This window comes from Sceloporus occidentalis, unplaced genomic scaffold, assembly GCF_023333645.1.
Source record: "Sceloporus occidentalis isolate IW3139 unplaced genomic scaffold, rSceOcc1.0.p SCAF_5, whole genome shotgun sequence".
Classification (NCBI taxonomy): Eukaryota; Metazoa; Chordata; class Lepidosauria; order Squamata; family Phrynosomatidae; genus Sceloporus; species Sceloporus occidentalis.
In genome coordinates, this window is record NW_028316985.1 from 24,716,541 (window position 1) to 24,733,744 (window position 17,204).

General features: G+C 40.9%; 1 protein-coding gene across 5 annotated transcripts in view; it reads left to right on the plus strand.

Annotated features, from left to right (window-relative positions):
* The window catches only part of BRAF (B-Raf proto-oncogene, serine/threonine kinase), a 69,954-nt gene that overhangs the window by 37,789 nt on the left and 14,961 nt on the right, over positions 1–17,204 (plus strand). For all 5 annotated transcript variants that reach the window (XM_089527885.1, XM_089527887.1, XM_089527888.1 and 2 more), the window contains 8 exons: positions 790–926; positions 5,964–6,081; positions 7,353–7,437; positions 9,453–9,629; positions 11,220–11,266; positions 12,069–12,187; positions 13,063–13,194; positions 15,015–15,149. In XM_089527885.1, coding sequence (XP_089384011.1) covers positions 790–926; positions 5,964–6,081; positions 7,353–7,437; positions 9,453–9,629; positions 11,220–11,266; positions 12,069–12,187; positions 13,063–13,194; positions 15,015–15,149 — 950 coding nt within the window. The remainder of the gene's footprint in view (positions 1–789; positions 927–5,963; positions 6,082–7,352; positions 7,438–9,452; positions 9,630–11,219; positions 11,267–12,068; positions 12,188–13,062; positions 13,195–15,014; positions 15,150–17,204) is intronic.

Consider the following 17,204-nt stretch of genomic DNA (forward strand, 5'->3'; position numbering starts at 1 on the left):
GTGTGCAGGTCCTCTTAAACTTCCAAAGCTGTTTGCCATGGCAAACTCTTTTCAGGAAAACTAGTCCAGAATAGAAGGAAAGACTACATTTAAAAAAAAACTAATTGAAAGGTCTCCTGGGCCTACAAAATTGATCTTTATAATTCTTTGGATCCTGCCTTCAGTTTTAATCTTTCCATTGGAGTCCAAGTTGGTTACATGTCCAGCTATTGTCAGATTCCTAAAGAGTTAGTGGCAGCAAGCCTGCAAAACCCACTGAATTGAATTAAGCAGTGTGAAGCTTCTTTTAAAAATTAGGCAAACCTGAATGCAATACATCTATTTTGATTAGCATGTTTTCCCTTTTTAAAGTGACAGTGGATTATATCCAAACAGATCTTACCTATGCTTCAGGCTTATTTATTGCAACGGGGCCTGAATTGCCACTAATATCTTTTCCACTGTGTCCCATCATCTTTTTAGACATTTCACAACTAGTTGGAATGTAGGTTGTAATTATTGCTGTTGATCAAGCTTGTTCTTTCCTCTCGTGATTTAAAGTCCCAATTGTAATTTCACAGAGGTCATTAGACATTTTATAACTGAATCAAGTGAGCAAGGATTGCACTATGAAATGCAGGATTATGCATTTGTTTTGTAAGTCTTTTCACTTATATTTAAATACCTTTTGGTGTTTGGAGAGATTGCATCTGTAGCACAATTTCTGCACATACTGTTACATGAAGTAAATCCACCAGGACATGTTTAAGTCTTCAAAAACCCAGATGTATTTTTTGACTTCAAATATAGGCTCAACCACTGGTTTGTCTGCTACACCACCTGCATCGTTACCCGGCTCCCTCGCCAATGTGAAAGCATTACAGAAATCACCTGGGCCTCAGCGAGAGAGGAAGTCCTCCTCATCTTCAGAAGATCGGACCAGGATGGTAAGGTTATACTTAGTTTATTGAACTGCTATCCTGTCTTTACCACATTAGATGTCCAGTGTTGATGTAAGGTAGCTTTATGTCCTATCCATGATTTAAAAATCAGAAAAGCTGCACAGGTCTCAACATTCTTCTGAACACAAATTACAGGAAGGACCCATTCATCTATGGAGTATATTCCATTGCCTCCCAGGCAAGGCAGAAGTCACTTGATTCACAAGATATTAAATTAATACTCTATCAGGATGTTCCCCTGTTCTTCTTGGTCATAGGCTTTGGCTCCTCCTCCTCAGAATCAGTATTTTATTAAGCTTATTATATGTTCTGTTATGCTTGTGGCATCCTCTCTCTACTTCCTTTTGTTTCTTCTCAGAGTGGGATTATTTTTTCTTCCTTTCTCTATATATATCTTGACTGACATCTATTAATATAGATAATATCCTTAATATCAATTATCTTTTTTACAACTGTCACTGTGCCCATGCAGTTGTGACTTTCAAGTCTAGAGCAACTTCATCTGATATTTACAGACAAAAGGCTAAACTTGCAGACTTAGGCCTGTTACAAATGGGCATAAAAGTATGTCCTGGGGACGTACTAGGGTTAGAAAGGCGGCGCAGCCGTGACGTCGTTGCGCTGCGCGAGGGCGCCTAGAGCGCCCTTTCCGCAGCGCGAGAAGGAGCTCCGAAACGGAGCTCCTTCTGAGGTTTACGTCGCTGGCGCAGCCTTTAGACAGCTGCACCAGGGATGCAAGGGAGAAAGGGGCCGAGCAGCCCCTTTCTCCTCCTCCCCGCCGCCATTGGGTGTCCTTGGGGCATGAAGCCCCAAGGACACCCCTTTCCAGGCCGCGGGAAGCGGCCTTTTGCTGCTTCCCTGCGGCCTGGAAAGCGACGGATCGGGGCCTCAGAGGCTGCCGTTGTGGCAGCTGAGGACCCAATACAGCGGGGAAAGGGCCGCTTACAGGCCGTCCCAAACGGGCGGTCTGTAACGCGCCTTAGATATCTTGACTGAGGAAAAAATTCTGTTGCTTTTTTAAAATTTATTTTCACTCTGTTTTTGTTCCTGGGATGGATATACTATGTGCAAGAATTGTTTCTTTCCTGGTCTGCTTTGTCTTCACCCCTATCCACGTTAGTTGACTAGCCCTCTTATTAGCATTTGTTCCTCCCAGTGCATCTCTGGCTGTTGTGTTTTTCCACCATGTTTACAGTCCAGAAGCCACCACCATAACTGCTAGGTCCACCAAGGATCAAATGGATCAACAACCTCAGCTGTCCAAATGGAAGTATTCTGATGAGACACTGGAGCACTCTGCTTGTTATAACAGCTCAATCTCTCTCTCTCTCTCTCTCTCTCTCTTCTACCTACTACCTACCTGTGGTATCAATCTATTCCTCCCCAAAGCACTCCACATCTTCAATCTTGTAGTGGATTGCCCCAGCATCTCCAGTTTAAATCAATCATATAATGGTCTATCAGTCTTTCATTGAAGAAGAGGCAAACCCTGCATTTGATCATCTAGATAGCACTGTAGAGGCTGCTACGATGCAACAGCAGCCTGAGGACTATGTTATGGCTATGGCCATTCTGGAAGGAAATAGAGTTGAATTGATCACTCGACACCCTTTCCACCTTCTGCAAACAACTAGCTTTTGACATGGTCAGCAGCAAGCCTCAGAGCCCACAGAATTTCCTCTGTGTGTCTTGTCACAGCCATTTGGAAGCAATTTCTGTCCATAGCAGGCAAATCTCTTTGGTTCCATCCAGCAGCCCCTAAGGGCCAAATGGAATATAGGTCCCATTTATACTGGCTGCTTTTGCTTGGATCTTTTCTTTACAACCAGCAGCTATTGTACAAATGCTGCCTTTTCAGACAGTCCAATCTTAGCACCTATTTGGCAAAAATTTGCTGGTACTGATAGGACTGTGAGGGTCATCCCCACTAGATCAGTCAGGATTCGTGTTTCCACTATATGCCATCTAAGTGCTCTCATGCTGCTCCTGCCCATAAAATACCAGCCAAAAGGACTAGCACTACTAATGTAGCAGTGATCCCGAAGGATCAGATAACAGGCCAAAAGTATAAAGGTTCTACCTCTCCAGTTCCTATAGCTTCTGCAGCTCTCCTTCAAAGATGCCCACAAGGCTTTAGTTCTTTCCGTTGGAGTCCCTCAGTCTCTATTATGGACAGGGCTTCCATAGTGTGGATCAAAGAGACTGTTGAGAACAAGAATCACTTAGGTTCTAAAATCCTCAGTAGGTCCCTTAACCTATATAATTCCCTTGCATACTTTGTCAGTACCATCCAGAGCTTCCTGACCATCTCTGCTCATGTCATTGCTGCAACAACAGTGGCTTAATCAAACTTGAAGTGCTAGATTCTAGACGTAGCATAACATCAGTCCTGTTCCACAGTTCTATAGTCTTTCAGGATATGACCATTCAGGGCATTTTAGTTGAAGCCAAATAAAATTATATCTTAATTTTTAAAAAGAGGTGATAGGGATCAAGTCAGGAAACCTTCATTTCATTCTCCCCAGGGGGTTCAACAGATCTAATTTTTATGTCTTCAGACCCAGATGGACTCACTACAGATCGCCAGCCAGTTTTCAGTCCAGGCAACTGGAGACACCTACCAGCCAAGAGGCCCCATGTATGCCTCTTCAAAGCAAACATCAGGCTTGCTAGTCCTTCCTAGTGGAGGGAAGGCTCATTCACTTCTAAGCTGCTAAGCCTTGACCTCATATGCCTGTGTGCTTCACATGATGGTCAAGAACTACCAGCTACAGTCCAGTATCCTCTGAATGCTCACTTTCTGTAGACCTCTATGTCTCACTCAGCAGAAAACATTTGCTACCTTTACCAGGTAGGAGCAGTGGAGGCAGTCCCCCAAAAGTAACAGGACAAAAGGTGTATTAAATACTCTTCGGGGTAGCTAAGAAGATGAAGACCACAGAGCCGTCTTATACCTGAAATTCATAAACTGACATCTACTCTACCAAAAAAACCCCAACAACATAGAAATCCAGGACACCCTGTAGTGAATGAGTTTTTCTTTCTTCAGTAGACCTGATGAAGATCTTCTTACATATTTCTTTCTCCTGTCTCCAAGAGGAAGTTTTTCAAGTTTTCCAGAGGATTTGCATTTCTAATTCAAGACCCCAAAATTGTGATATCTGACATTGCCCACCTGCACCTTCATGTCACTTACATGAATTCCTACCTAGATGACCTCCAGCTTGCAAGAGCCTTAACATGACTATGGAAGCATATATTCTGACTAAATTATAAAAACCCATCTTTTCCTCTTCAGGACATTTGTATACATGGGGGCTCTGCTAAATATAGGTGAGGACATCTCCATTTCCCCAGAGAAAGCAAGAATTAACTCACATGGGAAGTTATTTTGTTCACTTAGTCTGAACAGATCTTGCCAGGAAAACCCATGATAGGTTCTCCTAAGGGTTGGTCGTAAATCAGAAATGACTTGAAGGCAAACAACAATAAAGTATGGGGAAAGCAGACAGGCAGTAAGAGCCGACTTGGGGGTGGCATGGGGGCGTGGGGACTGCATGTTGCACACCCTGACTCTGCCCCCAAGCCAAAGTCATGCCGCACTACTGACCACACAACAGGCAGTGTGGGAACACTCTTGGGGCGCAGCAATTAGACACCGCATGCCACAGGAGCAGAGAAAAGCCGTTATGGCTGCGAAAGGGAAACCTTTTTTTGTGCAAAAAGCATTTTGCCACTTCTTTTTGCACTGGAAAACACCAGTTGCTGCAGCCCCAATATGGTGCTCAAAGGGGCTGCATTATGCCGCCTGTTTATGGCCGTCTGATTAACTCCAAAGATGGTGTTCCTGGGATTCATGATCTGTTGTACACATAGTGTGCTCTAGGCGGATTCTATACCTGTGTCCTCCAATTGTTTCCATTGCAAACTTACATTTTATTATGGTAGAACCTTCTAATTCCATGATCTGCATCCCTGAGGCACTCCTCCTTAGGAACCTAAGGACAGGCATACATCTACAACAGGGATGTCCAAACTGACCCTCCAGGTGTTATGGACTTCAGCTCCCAGAATCCCAGATCATTGGCCAAGATGTCTGAGTCTTCTGGGAACTGAAGTCCAAACCACCTGAAGGGCCAGAGTTTGGACATCACTGCTCTACAGGATCAAGTCTTAAGTGCTTCTCAATAGACTTCAGTCTTTTTTAGTGGGAAGCACAGTGTAAAGATCAGACAACCCAGAACATCTGGCCACTGGCGGAGGCTCAGAACTCCGTAAACTGGCTGGGACTTGGAACAACCAGACTAGCTCTTCAGAGTTTTCATTTGTTAGTAAGGAACTAACTGGTCTGACAGACTAGGAGACAACACACCTCCTCAGGTGGCTGTGGAGTCATGTTCTTTCCTTCTCAGCTCAACACATCAAAATTGTCCTAAATATAGAGACAGACTTATTTAGACAAACTCTGCTAAGTCTGAGGAAGTAGAGTCTGTAACAGACTGTTTTTGGCCTTACATAAGTAAACCTTTTCACTTCCTCCAAGAACAAGAAGCGGCCTCTTTTCCTTCAGATTTCTTGTCTCAGGTGCATCAGTTCTAGACACCCTATTTACTGCCAGATGCTTTGCAGTTTCCTCTGATCTCAGGGGTCTTTTGTTTGGGGGAGGGATAGGGAAAAGCCAGATAGCTGAGCAGTGTACACTCTCCTGTGAATCACATTGGCTCCTTATCTGGGCAGTAATGGGCTATGGCCCAAAGGTTGACGTCCCCTTTGCTGTCATTTTGAATGATCCTTTACAGTAAGTACCCAGTGCATCATTCTACACACATATGTGCAACCCACATACTCTCAGTTTCAGAGATAAACATGTCATGGCATTATGCACCATATTTGGAATTAATCATGGGTAGCAAAAATGTCAGCAGTATCTGAAAGACTCTCCACTTTAGGAAGACACATGGAACATTTCTTAAGAAAAAATTGCAGATACAGCTGATTTTGCTCAAATTCCCTTTCTTACAGAAAACTCTTGGTCGACGAGACTCAAGTGATGACTGGGAGATACCAGATGGCCAGATCACAGTTGGACAAAGAATAGGATCTGGATCATTTGGGACAGTCTTTAAGGGAAAATGGCATGGTATGTAATTACTGAACTTATTGTTTTTCCCTAAGCAGGAGGAGGATTGTTCAATATTTTCTTCTTCTTCATGGTCTCTGGGACTCACAAAGCAGGCCACGATCAGAACATTCCAGAGCTGAGTAACTTTTGGTGGAAACTCAGCCCCCAGCATGTGGGCCTGAGTACACCTCAGCCTCTCCCCCTCATTTCATTTTTGACCATTGCCAGTGCAGCATTATGAAGATTGTTTTCTTTCAGCTGAGCTTTTGTTTAGAGTGCTCATCCCCCCCCCCCCCCCGATCCCCATCCCAGCTAGTTATTGTTTGTCTTCATGGATAGGTGTATTTTTCCCCAGACTCCTTCTACACTTATGAAAGCCTTTCTCTGAAGAGTGCAGGGCCCCTAGGGCTTTATTTAAAAGTGTGTCTCTTGTGAGGGAAAGATAGCACTCTCTGTCTCTTTTGTCTTGGAGAGGGGGATATTGTTCCAGTCATGGCCAAGAATCTGTTTTTATTATGGCATTGGAATTCCATTCCAAGAAAATCATAAACAAAAACCAGAGAAAAATAATACATTTTCTTATATTATGGATGTTTTGTAAAATTAAAATATCTATATAAATTATTCTGATGGTGGAATAGAAAGCATGCTTATCAAGTTTGAAGATGACAGCAAATTAGGAGGGGTAGCTAATACTCTCTAGGCCTAAATCTGATAAAGGAACCAGTTCCTGTCTGATCATGGAAGCTATGAATGCCAGGTGCTATAGGCTGTATTTCAGAGGAAGGAACTAGCATAACCACCTCCGAGTATTCCTGACCTAAGAAAACCATATGAAATTCATGAGGTCCATAAGTTGAAAGGCAACTCAAAGTTGAGTATATGCCCACAGAGCATTTTTAGGAATGCTTTAGATTTCTTGTATGGCAGGAGGTTGAACTAAATGGCCCTTGTGGTCACTTCCAATTATATGATTGTAAGTGTTACAGAAAATGGCACATAAATGTTATGAGCTTTTAGGTTCTTTAGAACTCTTCATCATGCATAATGATACAAAATTGGGTCATAAGAAAGACACAAAAAGTGCAGGAACAAAAGTGGATCATCCACTGACTTCAGGTAGAGCTATAATAGTTTTTTGGATCTTGAACAATGCATTTTACATAATGGAAATTTATAGAATAGCATAACCATTTAATGGGTGGCACATATCAATAGTTGAGCTTTGTGTCTCTTTTTATTATTCAGCAGTCTGAATACAGCTGTTTTTTAAACAATTGCTTTTGAAGGTGATGTTGCGGTGAAGATGTTGAATGTTACAGCCCCTACTCCTCAGCAGCTGCAGGCCTTTAAAAATGAAGTAGGAGTGCTCAGGTAAGATTGCATGAATTACTTTGGTAACACAACCAGTATAACTTCACTAGAGAAGCCTCTAATCTTCTACCATTTGCCAAAGACTCTGGGTTTTTTTCCTAGTTATTCTCTAAGACATTTTGTCTTCTGTTACAATTTCTGTCTGCTTATAGGTTTGCTGAACTCCGTTTAACACATGCTCATACTTAGACAACTCTACATCAAACCATGTTTTTGACAAAGAAAACTGATTTTTTTTCACACTTCATTTTTGTTTTTTCCCTGTTCTTGCTTTTCTCTCATTTGGCTCTCACTGCTTGTTGAGACTGCCTTTTATCTCCATCACTTTCTGTAACTTTGAACTCAAGAAGTGAGTACTAACCAGAATGGTCAGTGGAAACTTTTAGATTTGTAAAAGTGTATTCGGTCTTTTCAAAAGAAGAATCTTAAGACAGGGGTGGAAATTTACTGTTCTTTAAATGTTGTTGGACTGCAACTCCCAGCATTCCTCACCATCAATTATGATGGCTAAGACTGCTGGGAGTTATAGTCCAAGAATATCTGGAGGACCACATGATTTTCACCCATGTTCTAAGGAAAATACAGTGGACCCTTATTATACACTGGGGTTTGGTTCCAAGATCCCCCATGTATAACAAAATCCGTGTATGCTCAAGTCCTATTAAATATAATGACATAACAAAATGGTGTCCCTTATAAAAATGGAAAATCAAGGTTTGATATTTGAAATTTATACTTTTTTTGAACATTTTCAAACCGTGTATGCTTGAATCCGTATATAAGAAGGGCCAACTGTACTCTCCTCCAAGAAAAGAGCAGCCTAATGAAAACTAGACATGCTCATGTTGTCAAAAACTATATTAGTTGTGGGGAAGAAACAAACAAACCAGGGATGGTATCAGGAAGTTGGAATGGAGTATCATGGAACTAATGATATACTGCAACAATGCAATTTCCACTTCTGGTTTTAAAACTAGTCTTAAACCATTTTGAACATTCATGTTTAAATACTGTACATTTGGAACTCTCTTCATTATTACAGATACCAGTGTGGTGAGAAACCTCAGCAAAACAATAAAATAGATCAAAGCAGCAATTTAAAAAATCTTGAGTAGACAAATTCAAAAAGACAGAATTATCCTTAGCTGGTAGCTTTGATGACCATATGAAATGTATATGTTCAGAATGATCCTGGTCTTGAACATAGTTGCTTGAACACAGCTGCAAGTGGCTGTTGGATTCATGCCCTGGTTGTGAACTTTCTAAATCAAGGTCTTATTCTGGCATCGTCTTCTCTCTGATACCATCATTTGATGGTTTCCCAACTTTTGTACATACATACATCCCTTTCTAAAAAGCTGAAATGTCTTTTCCCAAGGCTTGCTTTCCGTATGAAGTTTCTGTTAAAATAGGATGACATTTTTCATCACACTCTTTTTGTTTAGTCCACTAGTAAAATGTGTAGACCTTCTCTAAAACTGGATTTGGTCTTCTGGCTGAGTAGTTCTCTTCTCTTTGTCTTAAGGTTATCTGGCTGGCTCCTATTGGAAACATTAGGGCACTTCTTAGGTAGATAAAAGCATAGGAGAATGTTCAGCTCTTAGTTTGCATTAGATTTCCAGTCCATTAAACGGGCAGCACTTGTTAAGAGTTCCGGAGGCTAGATTAGTTAATACCACCAGAAGGGCCTTTTCCACCTCGGCCCCTACCCTCTGGAACTCGCTGCCCATTGAGCTCCGTTCAGCAACCTCCCTGGTCCAATTTAAGAAGGGGCTGAAAACGTTCTTCTTCAAGCAGGCTTACCCCTGATTCTTTGCCCTGAGAGCCCCCTCTCCCCCCCCCCCCCCGTTAGTAGTTTGTGATTTGGCACAAGTTCTTTTATTGTTTTAATTGCATTGTTTTTAATCTATATTGGATGTATGTTGTTATTGTTGTTAACCGCCCTGATGTTTCGAAGGGCGGTATATAAATAAAGTTTTTATTTTTATTTTATAAAATTTTCTTTGCTTCTTCAGGAAAACACGACATGTGAATATATTACTTTTCATGGGCTATTCAACAAAGCCGCAGCTAGCTATAGTTACGCAGTGGTGTGAGGGCTCCAGTCTTTACCACCATCTACACATCATAGAGACCAAATTTGAAATGATCAAGCTGATTGACATTGCACGGCAGACGGCACAAGGAATGGAGTAAGTACATCTTTTGCTAGCTAAGATGGCACAGAGAAACAATGGTGGTTCTCCGCATGCTAATCTCTCCAGAACACATGGGTTAACTCAGCAGCTTCACAGAAAGCTTCAGCCAGTGAAGACGATGTCTGCTTAACTTGGAGCTTTTAGAAAAGCAAATACTCAATTCTGTTTCTGAGTCAGTTGTCATTTGTTGCTATTTTAAGAAAATAGGTATTTGTAAACTTTTTTTCCTGTTACATTTGCAAAGATATCATAGATATGAGGAATTATTTCCTCTCTGTTATCTCTTATGTGATCTTAGAAATTACACATCATAGTTGGAGTTAAATAGACAATATGCAGTTGTGTGCAAAGGGATTTTGTAGCACCTTTGAGACTAGCTGAAAGAAGATGGAAGCATGAACTTTTGTAGCCTTCTGCCTACCTCCTCAGATGCATGTTTCAGAGTGGAGAATCCAGAGACATACTAATATAAGTTGTTTTGAATGAGGTTATCAATTCAAATTCAAAACCTTGTGGGTATGGAGATAAGGTAGCAAGTACATTTTTAATGAAAATCTGATTCCTCAGACAGCCTAATAGAAGACTAGCACAAATCATTTAACTGCATTGCCATCAAACTTGCTCCAAGTTGCTTATAGCCTTCAAATTCTATTGTCTTCCTTATGTCAACTCTTCAGATTTTCATAATATTGGTTGGGTTAAAAGAATCCCAAGCACACTATACGCGGTTTCCACCTTAAACGGAAGCCGCGCTGCAATTAAAGCTATGTCGCACATGCGCTGGTCCGAGCCATGAGCATGCGCCCCATTGTTTCCAATGGGGTGTGAGCATATGCGGACTTCCCATTATGCAGGGGAATCCGGAACGGATCCCTGCATACGGGGAGGGCCCACTGTATGTGTAGTGTTATTCTGTAGTCTTCTGACTTGACTTGAAGGAACAAGAAGCATAGTCTTGTTTTACGGAAACCTTTAAAATGGTTCTACAAGAAATGTTGGATTGGCAGTAGTGCATCATGAGTGTGGAAGGATGGGGTATGCTGGAACCATACATTAAGCTAATAAATATGAAGCTTTGAACTCTGCAGCTCTAACAGATAACCCATTCAAAGCATGAATATTCAGCAGTTAATTGAAGTGATTTCCCAGTTACTTCCATGCTGTTTGTTTACCTGTTTGTATATTCTTGCACCCTGAGCCAGAATTGCACACCAACCAGCTTATGCTTAAAATCCTTAATTTCATAATTAAAAGACATAAAACATGTATTTGAAAGTATTTATGGCACTTTCTTTGTTGAAAGGCAATTGGTGATGTAGACACGCTCCAGGTTCTTCTCTCCAGAGGAGATGGGCAGAAACAGGATTGCAACCCATGTGCCTAAAAAAAGCTGTGGCCTGAAGGTGCTGTTGTTTTGACATGATCAGTTCTAAGTGACAAATAAGTGGTTTGAAGTCTTGGGCCCTGTAACAATGTATAGTCTGTGTACTACCATATGTATTTTTCATCTTTAAGATCACCTCTGATAATACCATAAGCAAAATGTAGGATCAATTCACTGTCTCATACCTTGTTCTTTTCCAGTTACTTGCATGCCAAGTCTATCATCCACAGAGACCTCAAGAGTAATAGTATCCTTTTTACTTTATTGCACCTCTCCCCACCCTTCTCTCCCTCTTTTATCAGAGTGTGTATTTGTTTGTAAATTGGCTGGGGGACTACAGTTTGGTGAACCAGATGTTCAGAATGCAAAACAATGAACGCTTGCCAGCCCCAGTACAGCTATTATTGTAAAGAAAGGAAGCAAAGGTATTGCACCAGAATATGGACAAGAATGTGCATCATCATTGAAGAGAATGAAATATGAATAAGCAGCACATATATTTGGATTCACATTCCTGGTTTGCACATGTGATTTGTAATTCAGCCAGTGATACACATGGGGTTGATGGTTCTTTGAAGAGCAGTGGTGAAATCTAGGAAAAGATAAATTGAGATTTAATTAAAGAAGCACGATACACATTAACTGTGTTTCACTTAACATCACCTTTGTCAACTCCCTTTCATAGGATCCTCTGAAGTGTCTGCAACTTCCAGTGGTTTTTTTCAGATGTTCAAGATTTCATGCAGTCATCCTAGTTGCAACTGAGTCTACCTTAGTTTGTTCATTGTGCTGTCTTATCACATTACAGCAGAGTTTGAACAAAGTTGCTTTTCTGGACTATAGCTCCCAGAATCCCCTTACTGAGGGCATCCTGGGAGTTGTACTCTTAAACATAACTTTTCAAGTTCTCAATTTTAGAAACTGTTCAGATATTAGTTTGGTTATAATGTGGACTGATGAGACTGACTTTTACACCTGTTGAATGAATTCTGCCTGGAAATGAGGAATGCTGCTTTTACCTTTTTTTATTCTTTACATCACTTGCTCAGATATATTTCTTCATGAAGATCTCACAGTAAAAATAGGTGATTTTGGTCTAGCAACAGTGAAATCACGATGGAGTGGGTCCCATCAGTTTGAACAGTTGTCAGGATCAATTCTCTGGATGGTAAATAAAGGGGGTATTTATTCTCCAAACTGTTTTTGTTCTACCTGTTATCCCCTGAGTAACTAGATATCTCCATTTCTTCTCTGGCCTGGACATACAGGCTTGGTCCTATCCTTTATAATTCACTGCAGAGAATACTGTCTTATGTTATACATGGGAACCTTACTTTTTCTGAAGCAGTCCAGTGAAGGTATTCTTTCTTCTCTTTCTGGAAAATTCAGTTCAGTCTAAGGATCTATCCTTTGCATGGTGTCATCTTATAAATGTTCTCTTTTACAATAATCTTAGTGGTTGTACTAAACTTTGGTCAGATAGAAACCACTCTCAGATACTGAAAATTGATCATAATTTTACTTAAAGCAGTTGGTGAATCTCAGTAACTAGTAAGATGACTGCTTAATTTGTAGGATCTAATTAGATATTTCAGATCTAAGCTAAAGCAGCTATTAAAGACCAATTTCTCTGCTATCTTCTTTCAAAAGTAGGTTTCACATTTTGACATCTTAAGGAAGGAAGGAGTGAGCAGAAAGTAGATCAGGGTCTGACACAGTATATTGACAAGCATCAAACATTTAGTAAGAGTGACGTTGAAAAACTCCTGCAACAATAAAGCTTTATGGGGAAGAAATTAGAATGGTGCAACATGAATAGCTTTGTGTACAAATTCAAAATCATACTGAAAATTCTGGTACTAGATATACTCGATGACGACTTGTTTTGTTACCTGTCTTGAACCACTATTTTGTACATGGCTGTGACTGGTGAGTTTCTGAATAGATCCTGGAGCACAAAAATCTGTCTACTCCTGACTGAAGATATAAAAAAGTAAGCAGTCACAGCTACAAAATAAAGCCATTTTCTTCTGTATGTAACAGGCACCAGAAGTAATTAGGATGCAAGATAAAAATCCCTACAGCTTTCAATCAGATGTGTATGCATTTGGGATTGTTCTTTATGAGCTGATGACTGGGCAGTTACCATATTCTAACATCAACAACAGAGACCAGGTAATGCAGTAATATTTTTAGAGAGTCTTGGATTTCCTAATGACATTTGGTTTATGTTTTCACATTCTCTTCCTGTTTTATGAATAAATGAATTAAAGTGGTAAGAGAGACTTTTTATATACAGTACGCCCGCGTCATACGCGGATTTGAGCATACGCTCAAACCTGTGTAGAGCTGCGCGGGGCAGCACGCACGCCCCCGCGTGCATGAGCCCCATTCAAGTGAATGGGGCTCAAGCATACATGTTTTTTGGCTTATGCGGGGAGGGGGGGGTCTGGAACGGATCCCCCACGTAAGCCAAGGGCGCACTGTAAATGATTTTGCTTTCTGTACACACACACAGAAAGCCAGGATGGTATAGTGGCTTGAGCCTCTAGGGTCACTCCAGTGACTCTGGAGACCAGGTTTCAAATCTCTGCTCAGCTATGGAAAGCCACCGGGTGACCTTAGGCAAGTCACAGTCTCTCAGCCTCATTAGGTTTGCATTAGGGTCTCCATAACTCAGAAATGACTTGAAGGCACACAACTATTATCTAATCATTCTATCTATCTATCTATCTATCTTAACCTCCATCTTTCTGGTTGTGTGCCAGAGATTTAAAATTTGTATTCTCATTTACAGAATAATGTAGAAAACTCAATAGTTGGTCAACTGGATGATCCTTCCTATGTGTCTTTAATTTTCACTGCCTCTGCTTTGTAGTTTGTGGTGTGTAATTGATAGTTTTGCTCATGGTCCTAAGTATATGTGCCTAAGTATTCAGAAGTGCAGCTTGAGCATTTATCCTCTGTTTGATAGCTGCAATAGCAGCTTTTCCCATGACTTTTCCACTAGAAGAGATTTGCAGGGTGATGTCATGTTCTAGTATGTCCACCTTTACAAGGCAAGGGTCCTCCAGTAAGTAGTGCCTTTACGAATGGTAGTTTCGCTACCACTCCAACCATGTCTTCTTTTTCTACAGTGTTTAACTTAGCCAAATACAATTTCTTGGAAGCTCCTTCATTGCAAAAGGAGAAGGATGTGTTTGTTGTGTTTACCTTTAAAAGTTTTGTCTGCAAAAAAGCAGATATATAACCCCAGACTAGTGGTGTCAAGCTAATATCTTTGTTATTTATTTCATCCTTTGGAGATTTTTCAGTCCAGCCTCACTGGTTTTGTCTACAAATGAAACTAGGGGACAAGTTAGGGAGCCATATAGCAAAACCCACAGTTTTTACTGTGTAATTCCTTGCCCTCTGGGCAACAGCAGAAGTAATCCTATGCATGGATGTATCCTTCTTTGTAGAAAGAACAGAACTTCATGGCAAATGCAGTATACACCAATCTCCTACAGTCAGCCCTCTGTATCCATGGATTGAAAATATTTTTAAAAGACAGTATATAAATTCCAAAAAGCAAACCTTGATTTTGCCATTTTGTTTAAGGAACATCATTTTACTATGTCATTGTATTTAATGGGGCCTGAGCCTCTACATTTTGGTATCAGTGGGGGTGGGGGTCCTGGAACCAAACTCCAGCAGATACCAAGGGTCCAGTATATTTATTTTTTCTGTATCTGTAAGCCATGCCAAACTACAATTGGTTTACTTTCTAATGTGGAAAAAAAAATCTTGAGTCATCTCCAGAAAAACTTTGAAGTATGGCTTAAAAAATTCCAAAACTTTAAATTCTGTGCAAACCTGCACCTCATGAGAATTTCAACTGTTTTGGTAGAATCACTCTCTTTCACCATTTTAACATATAGAAGATATTAACTTGTAGAAGACATTTGTTTGATTTTTCCCCCATTTCCATCATTCCTTCCTTCCTTTCTACAAAGATAATATTTATGGTGGGACGAGGATACCTCTCTCCAGATCTCAGCAAAGTAAGGAGTAATTGTCCCAAAGCCATGAAAAGGCTAATGGCAGAATGCTTGAAAAAGAAGAGGGATGAACGACCCCTCTTCCCACAGGTAAGACATATGGATAGTTTGTTTTGTGGAGCAGCTTAATGTTTAATGCTAAATTCAGAGATACATCATATCTGTGTAGGAGACAATAAGGACCTGCAAACTTCATCTGAAGAAGGGATGAGTTAAAATTACCTCCAGAGTACATGGAAGCAAGTTACCCAGGCCATTTGAGTGTTTTGGGAGGCAAAGGGGTTGAAATATTGTTCTTGTGTTTATACTTTAACTCTAGAAAACACATCTCTTGTTGATTCCTCAGCATCAACTAGTGTTTGATTTTTTTAAAAAAAAACACACACACATGTACATTAGACTCTGCTGGTTTCAAATAGAACTCTTTGTTCTTGCTACCACCATGTCTGCCCTTTCTGTTGAAAAATTATCATAAGTGGTACTAGAGTTGCTAGTTACTTCTGGGATTATTCTGAAGGGAGATACAATGGCAGCAAGTGTTCTTTTTTACACCAGAAATGTAGACTTGGTAAGCCCCTGCCCACCGCTATCCCTGTTGCGTTCCATTCCCAGCTGAAATGGGCCAACATTTCTGGAAGAAGGACAGATATAATTTGTTTTATTTTCATTCACTCTGCTTGACGATTTCAGTCACACAAGCTTCTTGATCAAAAAGAACCTAGGGACATTATGATAGTCTGGCCAGAAATAAAAGAATTGGTGAGGAATATGAGGAATAAAAGGAATGATGCATATCAGCATTGCTGCTGTCATCTTTGGAAGTAAAGAGACACATCTGCTTCTCCGAACTTTTTCACACGGTAATCTGTGTGCTTCCCAAAAATGGTTAAAAGTGTTGGCACGCCGGAAAAGCAAGCAAATTTGCTAATGCTTATCACACACAGAACACAACAAGGGGTTAAAAGCACATTACTTAGGCAAGAAAGTGGATCAGAAGTGAATTTGGGTTTGAGACAGATGAGGACAAATCCCATTGCTAGCTTGGAAATAACTTTTTTGCACATACTCAGAACTGTCATTTCCACAACTGCACACGCACACACGCTCAAGAGAGGGAAGGGAAACTGGGAAGGAAAATCCTCTTTGCCCCAGAAGCTGTTTTAGAGGAAGGAAGGCTGAGGTTTCCCTTTGCAAACTCCCATAAAACCATACACAAACACACACACTAGAGAGAAAGACGAGGTCCATAAATCTGCCTGATTTCAGCGAGAGCTGAAACTCCCAGATGCCCTCCTTTCCCAGGACATTTCTCCCTCCTGTACAGGAGGAATTCCAAAACATCCTCTCTCTGCCTTCTCCCACCAGCTGTTCCTTTAGACTTAAGGCTTAGAGGCTGCAGGAGGAGGAGAACAGCCGCACAAGGGAAAGAGGGGTGTATGTTGTGCGTATGTCCCTTTAAAAACAAGGCTGCCTCCTTCTCGGCTCAGCAAAGGAACTATGGGAAATCTGGGAATGGAGAATCTGGCACATGGTTTTCAGGCTGCTGCAATTATGTGAGGAAAGCGAATTCATGAATGAAATGGAAATGAAAACACGATGTTTTTGTGAAAATGCTTATTCCCTGATTCACCTCACTTTCTGTTTGTTTTTAAACTGATTTGTGCACAGCGTCGTCTGAAAAGCAATTGCAAAATTGTCCCTAATGCCCTGGATGACCTTGCATTGTGACCAGTTTAAATTTCCAGTTTTCCCTGTGTGACAAGGTTGTCTGTATATGTGAAACCTGGGATCTGATTTAGTATGAGGGCCTGATGTGTCCATTTAACCCAGCATTGACTAGACTGGTAATTTTAGCACCTTCGGTTAAACTTAACCTGCATCTTGCAAGCAACATCTAAAGCTTTACTAGATGGCCTAAATCCAGGCGCCAATCCCAATTACAGCAGGCCTGGAGGATCAACATAGCTTGTGTAAATGCTGACTTAATAAATTTCCATTGATTCAAGAGATCTGTTCTAGCTGCAACCTACAGCTGGATTTAGATTTGTTTTTCTCCTCTGTTCCCTCACCCTCAACCAAAGAAAAGACAATTCTGGTGCCGTTACAATCCATGTATATCGAAGGCTTTCATGGCCGGCATCCATA